Below are 11,318 nucleotides of genomic sequence, written 5' to 3' on the forward strand. Positions count from 1 at the left end.
AGTGATTACTTTTCCTCTGCCCTTGTAGAGTTGTGGCTCCCCATTTCATGCAGAAGTCTGTCTGCTTGGGGTGGAGGTTGTCTTATCAGTGGTCCTACAAGGCTGGCAGAAGGCAGTGGGAGGGTGTAGAGAAACTTGGGTGTGCAAGCTTCTGCATAGCTTACAGCCCGGGATATGTGAATTGGGGTCACTACACAAAAGCAGGATAGCCTTCAGGAAAGCACCTGCACCTTACCTGGTTACACAAGCACTCTTGCACTGTGGAGTAGCAGAATCTGGGTTATGCAACTTTCTCTACCCCCACTTTCTTCACATCACTTATCCCGTCTCTGAACTAACAGCTGCCTTCTCCCTTTGACATTCTCTGCTCACCCTCACAGGCAGAGGGACTGGTGCTTCTGGGGAAATTAAATATTAAAATTATAAACATTTAACATACAAATCTGCTCCCCTTTAAAAAGAGAATCTTATAAACAAGGGGGGGAGGGATAGCTTAGTGTTTTGAGTATTGGCCTGCTAAACCCAGGGTTGTGAGTTCAATCCTTGAGGGGGCCACTTAGGGATCTGGGGCAAAATCAGTACTTGGTCCTGCTAGTGAAGGCAGGGGGCTGGACTCGATGACCTTTCAAGGTCCCTTCCAGTTCTAGGAGATAAGATATCTCCATTAATTAAATTAACCAATGCTACTGCTACTTTCCCACCCCAATAGGCAAGTGCCTGAAGAGAGATGGGTGGTCAGCATTGTTACTAAAAGGTCAAACTTGGGCTGTGGAGGAGCACCTAGGGAAGTGCATAGCAGAGGCCAAGTCTCTCCCTCTAAACAATCTACTACCAGCACCTTTATGTTTAAATCAGGAATTACTAGCTGAACTGTCTTAGCTAACTTTGGTAGATCACAGGAAGAGAAAGCGGTCTCTTGAGTAGTAAAAACCCTTTATAGGTCCTATTGCAAAGGCATCAATTCCACCAATAGAAAATAGTAAGCCATTGCAGCTGTTGGACTGGTATGTTTGTGTCTGCTAGGACCTAAGTAGCTGCACTTTGTATCGCCTATAGACTTCCAGGAGTCTGAGTACAGCACAAAATCAAGCATGCTGAAATACTCTGACCTAGAAGTCAGAAAGCAATAGATTATTAGATCCAGCTCTGCAGAACAAGGTAATAAACAATTAACATGATGGGGCCTGCAGGCTTCTTAAAATGTTCCTGTTCAGGGTATCAGACTGTTGACAGATCTGAAAGAATGAATATGGGTACTTGTCCACAGCCAGAAGGCAAATGAGATTAATGTTGTCTTTGTGCCTATATCAGGATTAAAAGGGAACAAGGAATTTTAAGATTTCCAGATAAGTGAGGGCCTCAGCAGAGCCTTTTCAAGAATTAAAGAGAAACAGAGGATGTGATACAAGGGGAGATTTCTAGCATCGAGGGATGGCTTCTTGAGAAAAAGAATAAAACTCATTAAACAGAAGAGTTTCCTGCAACCACCTTACCACATAACTGACACCCAATACATTCTGGGATATTTGAAATATAAATAAGCTATTGTCTTGTTAGCCAAACCTGGCAGGAAATACTCCAACCACACACAAGCAGCAAAGGTAAAACCTTCAGAGTCTACATGGGTCAATTTAACTGCAACAGTAAGTACCTTTTAAAAACAAAAAGTCCAGGAAACTAAATGTATAGCATTAAGGTTTGCACATAGTCAGAACATAAGACACATTAGGTTTCTGATAGTATGTTCACTCAACCCCAGTGCTGATATGGAGTAATTTCTGGTAAAGTGTCTAGCTGACTATTTCCTTGTTTATGAAATGCCACAAAACATACATTGTGTAGCTGACATTTGGTATTTAGAGTTTTATCCTCTGCATTAGCTGACTTCTTAATTTTAACTCTGCAATCTTAAAGTTGCATTTTATCCTTAGTGTGAGGTGAAGTTAATAGTACTTAATACTATAGCAGGTTGCATGGGAGCATTATAGTAACCCTGGATCCAGTGTCATTTTGCAGTGATTGCCTTTCAAAGCAGGTGAGTCCACCTGCAGTGGCCTTGCATAGTCCAAAATGAATTATTTTTCTATAGTCAACTGACAGGTTTTAAAGTAATGCAATAGATTTCAGCCTACTGTGGTCCTTTTATATACTTCCAGTAGAGCAAAAGAAGTGACAGAACCTTAGCCAAAAAGAAGTAAGAACATATAAAGCCTGAAGCATCAATGCTAATTAACAGGAACTTAGCTGATAAGTATTAAAACAAACAACAAACCCTTACATGGTTCAGTCTGCCATTCTTTATTCATAATCTAATCATTGATATGGTGCAGGCTCATTATTACAGAACCCCAAGTGGCCTCAGGAGGTGAAAGGTACAGCAGGCAAGGGTTGCTGGACCTACTGTATATACACCCCTTCCCAACTGCCATATAGACATGAAGAGAACATTCATTGGTACAGAGGGAGGTCCAACTGCGCCTCCTTTCCTCTTTAAAATGAGGGAGGGGGCATGAGGAGACAGTGATGTCAGAACCAGTTCTTTGTCTATGGCTTTCTCCTTTCTGTTCCATTACAATCCTGAAAAGAGGTAAAAAGCAATGTTAAGCCAGCACTATGGAACAGCCCCACGCTATTCTTCAGCTAGACAATACTGGTTCCAGTCCATAATTAACAAGGGCAAAGCCCATAAGCAGAGTCATGTGAAACAAGCTTCCTGTGCTGATAACTACACACAATTTAAGCTATTCCCTATTTTCAGTCACAATTGTGTGGCTGAAAATAGGGAATGCACCAATTTGACAGTAACTGCGAACTTTTCAGAGGAAAATATGGCCAGGGGACCATGGAAAAGAGGATTAATAAAGGACATGTATTCACTAAACTGATATGGAAAAATTATAGAATGTTTGCGCTGCTGAACCTCTAAAGGAAACACATGCACTCCACATAAAATATATTACCCCATTTCATCTTATGCCACTGCCTTGTCCTCATTAAGTAATATTTGATGTAGAGTAGATAAAGAGAGAGTTGAAATAATACAAGACTGGGAGCAACCAAAGTTTAATCTTCATTATTATAAACCATCATAATTTATATAAGTCTTCAGCCTGAAGGATCTGACTGCTCTTAAAACTGCATACGTAAGGACCAGTCACCATATGAGAATGCAAGCTTTAGTATGGAATACAAGTCATCCTCTGAATTAATAGGGGATTTTTTAAGTAGGTAGAATGTAATAAAGTTGGAATTAGCTTAGGACACCTAAGCTACCCCTACTACACTTGCAATGTGCTATGGCAATGGTCCCCAAACTGTGGGGCATGCCCCCTAGGGGGGCATGGAGGAACATCTGGGGGGGGTGCAGCGTGGCCTGGGCCAACCTGGGGAGGAAGCACCACCCAGTCCCGCCCTCAGCCACGGCTCTGGCCCCCAGCCCTGCTCCCAACCAGAAGGGCACGGACACATTCCATTACAGGTAAGAGGGAGCACAAGAGGAAAAGTTTGGGCACTAGCGTGCTATGGTAATACGAATAATAATACGAACCATCAAATTCTGTAGTCACTACAAATAGCCAGTTTGTTTTATATCTGACCCAAATGACAAGACTTTGAACAAATTACCAGTTTAGTACTAGCTCAAAAGCAAGAGTCACCTACAGCATTTATGTATTCTTTAGACTAGGTCTCATTCAAATACTGATACGGTCTGATCCAGATCCAGCATATATATAAGATCACAGACAGAGGTAGTACATCTGCAGGTTTTTATGAGATCAGGCACCAGTACTGAATGTGCAGCAATTTTCCAAAGCAGTAGCAGTCTGCATCACCCAATTACATAATCCCCTCCCTCTCCCATGCCAAACAGGTAATACAAGTAATTGAACTGTTAGTGGCACTGATGTCATACCTTTAATCATCATCATCATCATCCTCTGGGACAAAGATATCATGTTCCTCGAGCAAGGCTGCAAAATTCTTACTGATCTGAGTCCCGATGTAGAGGAAAGGGATCACAACGGTAAATACTCGTAGGAGGCCAAAGGGCATCTGTACATGTTCAGTCAAAACAAATTAATCTCTATCAGCAAGTTCCATTTTGGATCAACTGATTTGCATTAATCTAATAGACAGAGCAAGGAGGGAACTTTAAACTTCTGAGACCACATCTAGAATACTGTGTTCTGTTTTGAGCATTCAGAAAGATATTAACAACCTAGAGGGAATTCAGAGAAAAGAAACAAAACTGATTAAAGATTAGAATGAAAAAAAATTAAGTGTGTAAGGAACCAGAAGAATTCTTCTGGGTGATAAAGGGATATAATTAGGAGTAATAGGACTAAAACATCTATGTTTCCTCTACAATGTAAATATCTTCTATATTGAGATATCCAGCTACAGCAATTCTGTTCCCAAACACTTACAGCACAGCCTTGTAGCATATGTGACATCATTCTGTATTTTACCCATATTCCCAAATTGTGCTATTGGACTTAGCAAAGCTGTAGTACCCTTTGGAAACATGTATATAACATGCCTCCAAACCTATTTCCACAGCAAGACTAAACCATATTGTAACAAGGTCCTCCAACAAGACATATTTTATTGAACAGAAGGGACTTTACTAGGTAGAACAGTCTCCCTAAGGAAATGGTGGTATTAAACGCAATCAATAGTAATTTAAAAGTTAGGCAGAACATTGAATACTATTAAACAGAATGGTGAAATCCTGTATATTCATCCACTGAACTCTTTGTTATGAAGCAACTTTATTCTTCTATAGCACCCTTCATCCTGCAGCATCCTAAGGTGTTTTATGGATTAAATACACTGGGAACACTCAGCCACCACTGTAGTGCACCTGGAAAAAGGCAGTTCTGTTTGTGTCAAGGAAGGAAAGTGAAAAAGAACTTCTGCACTATAAACTCTAAGGGAAGTTTTAGGAAGGCTGATTAACTACTTGACCCAGAATTTGACTAGTGGGTTTAAGAATCTTACTCTTGCAAAAAGTGTCACTGGATTTCTTAATAACCATGAGTGACCCGGGTTTTTATTTTATAGCATACCTGAAAAACTGCACCTCAAATAATACAATGTCCCAATACCATGCTGGACAGTTGGTTCTGTAAAAACTCAGGAAAGATGGCCACCTCTGTGATCGCCAATACCATTTCCAGTATTACCATATTATGACTTGTCCCAGGCAAGTACTGATCCCAGGCCCCACCCATTCTATTCAGTTTATGAGAGCTGACAAGACCACAGCCTGAGCTGATAGGACTTAATTCTAATCTATTATAACATGAATGTCACTGGGCAGTCGGACACACTGGTTTCCCCCGTCCCATGCAGCCCTCTTGAAAAGGTCACTGTTTCGAACACACTGGTTTTAACAACCCAGCATGTTAACTAACCATCAGCCCCTCCCCTCACCCAACTCCCGTATAACCTTCATCGTGCTGCATCTTCCAGGCCCGTCTATGCCTCAGCAAAGTCTTTCGCACAGGAGGCCTGAAGCCGAGAGCACTGTGACCCCAAACGAGGCACCTGTCACAGGCCAGGACAAGGATTTCGACCCCCAGCGTCCTGCCACCATACCACCTCCCTCACTCGGACCCAGCGCCCCTCGCTTCCGGTAGGGTGACCAGATGTCCCGATTTTATAGGGATAGTCCTGATTTTTGGGTCTTTTTCTTATATAGGCTCCTATTACTCCCAACCTCCTGTCCCGATTTTTCACACTTGCTGTCTAGTCACCCTAGCTTCCGGGCTGAGTGCTGTGGCTGTTCCACTCCCTCCTCCCCATCCCACCCATCCTGCGAGTGGGCAGCGCCGGGCCTGTGCCGCCCCCCCCCCCCCCCCCCGGGGCCCCGCCCCCCCCCCCCCCCCCCCCCCGCCACCCCCCCCAGCCCCCCGCCCCCTCGCAGCAGTGCCGCCACCAGGGGGCGCTTCCGCATTCCAAGCGCCCCCGCAGAGCCATTCCCATTGGGCCGGACCCTCAACTTTAATCCCGCCCGTCGAGGAAATGACTTGTGCCCTGATTGGTCAACGCTCCTGTCATTAACACCAGCTGGCGGCCGACTGCGATCTGCGATTGGTTGTTCCCCCAGCCGGACCGCGCCCCTCGCCCCTCACTCACTTTGGGCGGTTTGGGTAAAATGGCGCCGCTGCGAGTGACGGTCTCGCTCCGCGAAGGCACAATGGTCACCGCGGGGCCGCTCCGGAGCCCGCCGGGTCCCATCCGCCCCCGGGAACCGGCCGCTGCCGCCAACAAGCGTCCCGCCAGACCCGCCATCTTCCTGCCTTCGGCCGCCCTGCCCCGGCCCGCGCTGCTATAGCGACGCGCCCGAGCTGTCCCCGGGGCGCCGCCGCCTCCTCAAATCTCGCGATGACTGGGGAGGGGTGGGGGGTGTCGGGCTAAAGCGGCTGGCTCCAGTGCGCATGCGGAGGAGAGGCAGGGCAGGGCAGGGCTTGGCGATTTGTGCTACATGAACCCAGCTCTGGGCGTGACGGGGCTGAGGGTGCCCGGGCCTGTGAGTCACCTTCCCCCCGCCCCCAGCGGGTGTCCGCTCCCTGACCTTCCCCGCCTGTTAGTCACCCAAGCGCTGTCCCCGGGGCTATGCCAGGCGTGACTGTGCCCTGCAGTGTAACAGTAGGTGCACACCCCTCCCTCCCCCGTCCCCTTGGCAAGCCCTGCAGTGTCCTGCTCCTTACCCCCTGAACCTCAAATACCAACTCTGCTCTCCCCAGGGGAACCGTGTACACATCAGCCTGCATGATTTAACTCCAGGGCAGCACCTTGCTTAATATCACAGCGCTCAGATGTAAGTATAGTAACAACAGAAATAAGATTATCAAACATTCAAAAGTCAGGTGATAGTTACGTATAAACAATATAGCATAATAGATGTAACATGCTTTCTAGAGACTAAACTTAACTGACAGGTTAACCTGACCCATCGTGTGCCAGCAATGCCCCTCTGCCATGTATATTGGCCAAACCAGACAGTCTCTATGCAAAAGATAAATGAACACAAATCAGACGTCAAGAATTATAACATTCAAAAACCAGGCGGAGAACACTTCAACCTCCCTGGACACTCAATTACAGACCTAAAAGCAATTCTTCAACCAAAAACACTTCAAAAACAGACTCCCAACGAGAAACTGCAGACCTGGAATTAATTTGCAAACTGGACACCATTAAATTAGATTTGAATAAAGACTGGGAGTGGATGGGTCATTACACAAACTAAAAACTATTTCCTCATGCTAATTTTTCCCCTACTGTTACTCACACCTTCTTGTCAACTGTTGGAAATAGGCCATCCTAATTATCACTACAAAAGTTTTTTTCTCAGGGTCATAATAGCCCACCTTAATTCATTAGTCTCATTAGAGTTGGTATGGCAACCCCCATTTTTCTGCATATCTATATCTATATATCCCTACTGTATTATCCACTGCATGCATCAGATGAAGTGGGTTTTAGCCCATGAAAGCTTATGCCCAAATAAATTGGTTAATCTTTAAGGTACCACAAGTACTCCTCATTCTTTTTTCTTGTCTGACAGAAAGCCTGTTTCTCCATCTCTGCTGTGATATAGAATCTACAAACATATTTTGAGTACCTAAACATATATTTGCAATGATATTAATGACCAGCGTGACCCCAGCTTTAATTTAAAACTTCACACAACATTCTTTGGTGAACCAGAATGACCATATCAGTGTCTGGATATTCCTGTTACCCAGTTGGCATTAAGGGGTCCTTGAGTCACAGCAGGCTCTGCAAGGACCCCACGCTCCCAGTGGAATCACTGTCACATCCCCCTAGCCACACTCCTGAAGAGGCAGCCTCTGACACAGCAGAATGGACTTTCCACATTTCTCATATGCGGCCACCAGGGGCTTTTCTTGCAGCTACAGCCTCTTGGGTGACTGGGAGGGGGAGGGGCAAAGCAGTAGCCCCTTTCTGGGGACACAAAAACTGGAGGAGCAGGCAACCAGTGAGTTTCCCACCTTCCCAGAGTTGTGGTCGGGTTGGGCTACAGCCCTGGGGTGGCAGGTGGCAGGCGCCAGCCAGGGGGCTTTGGGCTCCATTCCCTGAGCTCACCACCCCTCCCATCACCTCTGGCCCCCACTGCCTCCCTAGTGCCCTGTCAAGGCTGCTTCCCCACTCTGAACTTTAGGGTACAAATGTGGGGGCCTGCATGAAAACTTCTAAGCTTAACTACCAGCTTAGATCTGGTCCGCTGCCACCACTACCAAAGTGCTAATTCCCTTCCCTGGGTAGCCTTGAGAGACTCTTCACCAATTCCCTGGTGAATACAGATCCAAACCCCTTGTATCTTAAAACAAGGAGAAATTAACCATCCCCCTCCTTTCTCCCACCAACTCCTGGTGGCTCAAGATCCAACCCCCTTGGATCTAAAAACAAGGAAAAATCAATCAGGTTCTTAAAAAGAAGACTTTTAATTAAAGAAAAAGGTAAAAATCATCTCTGTAAAATCAGGATGGAAAATAACTTTACAGGGTAATCAAACTTAAAGAGCCCAGAGGAATCCCCTCTAGCCTTAGGTTCAAAGTTACAGCAAACAGAGATAAACACTCTAGCAAAAAGGTACATTTACAAGTTGAGAAAACAAAGATAAAAACTAACACGCCTTGCCTGGCTGTTTACTTACAAGTTTGAAAGACTTGTTCAGAAAGATTTGGAGAGCCTGGATTGATGTCTGGTCCCTCTCAGTCCCAGGAGCGAACAACCCTCAAAACAAAGAGCACAAACAAAAGCCTTCCCCCCACCAAGATTTGAAAGTATCTTGTCCCCTTATTGGTCCTTTGGGTCAGGTGTCAGCCAGGTTACCTGAGCTTCTTAACCCTTTACAGGTAAAAGGATTTTGGAGTCTCTGGCCAGGAGGGATTGTATAGTACTGTACACCGGAGGGCTGTTACCCTTCCCTTTATAGTTATGACATGCCCCATTGCCCCTGGCTCCCGCTGCCTCCGTACCCACCTCCCCATCCAGGGCTCAATTTGTCCCCAGGATTGTCAGGGCTGAGTAAATCTGCTCTGAAAAGTGATATTTGTGTGTTTGCTAATATCACTTTTCACAGCAGACTTAGTAGCTAGCAAGTCTAAAAACAAAAGCAACCAAAAAAGCAAAAGAAACAATAAGAAAAAAGACAAGAACGTGCAACGCACCTTAATTGTATTTCTATTCCATTTAGGTCCAGTAAACAATAAAGATAACTGTATATTATTTTTATTATTGAGTCTGCAAAAAAAAAAATCCTACATAAATAAATTATAATGATTTGGACATTTATATGTGCATATTCATTTGTGTCAAGTATCAGAGGGGTAGCCGTGTTTGTTGCTTTTTACAGATTCAGACTGAGGGTCCTGTGGCACCTTTAAGACTAACAGAAGTATTGGGAGCATAAGCTTTCGTGGGTAAGAACCTCATTTCTTCACTTGCATCTGAAGAAGTGAGGTTCTTACCCACGAAAGCTTATGCTCCCAATACTTCTGTTAGTCTTAAAGGTGCCACAGGACCCTCTGTTGCTATATTCATTTGTGTTTCCTAAAGCTAATTAAGTATGTTAGGAAAAATTGTCAGAGCGGCCATCAGCAAGAGCTGGTGTCCGCACTCTGAGGCCACCAAAAAATGTGTTTTGAGAACCCCTAGACTAGATCATTTAATGAACAGAAAAAGCCTAACCAGACTGTTCCTCATTGGCTGTGGCTCTCTCATCAGATTACATAGGCTAAACGGGGTCAGAGCTGGATGGAAGACCTTTAAATGAAAACCTGCATACAGCAGGAAGTGCTGAAGCATCACACGGCACACTTTTCCGAGTCAGTACTGTGTTAGTGCCCCACTACTGTGCTGCCATCTTTCAGATAAAACCAAGGCCCTTATTGCTTGGCTGTTACACCAAGAAAGCATTTTTGTTAGAGTAGAGGGTACTGAGGATCTGTCCAGGGCAATGGGGCTAACAGGTGTAATTGCATTCTTTTGACCTAAAATTCCCATGTGGTTTCTTTTATGTCAGATTCTTTATCTGATGTCTTGATCTGTTTGGATCTGAACACTGCTGTGTAGTGTTAAATAGCTGCTACATTCCACATCAGTGGTAGATGAAGTGTAGTGCTGGCATATAGTATACGGAGCCCACACTTCCAAGACACTGAGTGCCCTCAGTAGGGCTCTGTGATTCCATCCCTCAGCTCATTTAAGTTATTCCTCCCTTTCCCCCAGCCTGGTTACTATACAAAGCAAAACACAGCATTTTACACAACTCCATACAAAAGGTGCACCAATGTTTGGAATGGAGCATGTAATTAAGCAAAGGAAAACAGAAGCTGAATATCTGCAAAAAAGTTGTGAGTGGCAAGAGCTGTTAGGCTGTGGTAGCCCTGATGTTGGGGGTCATTTAAAACTCTCTCTCTCTCTGAGTCAATCAATATCAACACACATTACAAATTCAAAAACGGTTTATTTAGCATTACTAGCTTAAAATACAAATGTTAACAATTAAATGCACAATAATATACTGTTTTTATGTAAAATAAAGGCCATGCAAAACTGCCTTCTTTAAAAAAATACAATATCTACTTAAAGTATTTAAACACTTCAAGATAACTAGGGAGAAATGTACTGCAAGTTGTTTTTAGTGTTCTTTGTTAAATTGTACAGATTTTACAAGTGAATTTGGTGCTGGCGAAAGATGCTAGATTAGCAGCACTGGAGACTCATCTCCACTTAATCCATAGACCAAATACACCATAGGTGCAAGCTTCCGACCATCACCTCCTGTTACTCATCTGGGAGATGCCATCTGTGTGGGTGAGCAGGCAGGTCAGTCTCCATGGCTATTTGAACCTTTGGCCTCTTTACTAAAACATCATAAAAAAACACTGCAATTGGCTGGGAACGAATATGACACTGGGAAATAGTCTACAACCCTAAATTCACATGGGCCCACCAGATGACATATTTTGGTTACTATCAGCCCTGTCTCGATTTGAACCAAGTGGTAAACATCATAGTGGTGGGTTTTTTTTTTACAACAAAGTGTAGGTAAATAAAGCTATAAAGCAAACAGATCAGGAGATGAAAACCCTTCCTCAGAAGAATACGACTTCAATTATTACTTTGGCAGGATCAGACCCAATCTTTGGCAGAGCTCATGAAGAACCACCAGCCTCCCTCCATTACTGAAATGTTATCAAGCATTTTCTTCCTGTATATGACAGAAAGAGCTTTTCATATTGTACCAAAGATTTATTGCAAAAGACAGCATCTTGAAT

General features: G+C 44.4%; 1 protein-coding gene across 1 annotated transcript; it reads right to left on the minus strand.

Moving 5' to 3' along the window:
- Positions 1 to 2,277: 2,277 nt before the first annotated feature.
- SMDT1 (single-pass membrane protein with aspartate rich tail 1) lies at positions 2,278 to 6,382 on the minus strand. Its single transcript, XM_024197716.1, has 3 exons — positions 6,142 to 6,382; positions 3,914 to 4,053; positions 2,278 to 2,577 (listed from the first exon to the last, which is right to left on the minus strand). The coding sequence occupies exons 1-2, from the start codon at positions 6,295 to 6,297 to the stop codon at positions 3,916 to 3,918; spliced, it is 294 nt and encodes a 97-aa protein (XP_024053484.1). The 5' UTR covers positions 6,298 to 6,382; the 3' UTR covers positions 2,278 to 2,577; positions 3,914 to 3,915.
- Positions 6,383 to 11,318: the final 4,936 nt, after the last annotated feature.

This window comes from Terrapene carolina, unplaced genomic scaffold (assembly GCF_002925995.2).
Source record: "Terrapene carolina triunguis isolate 2854851 unplaced genomic scaffold, T_m_triunguis-2.0 Scaffold247, whole genome shotgun sequence".
Lineage (NCBI taxonomy): Eukaryota > Metazoa > Chordata > Testudines > Emydidae > Terrapene > Terrapene triunguis.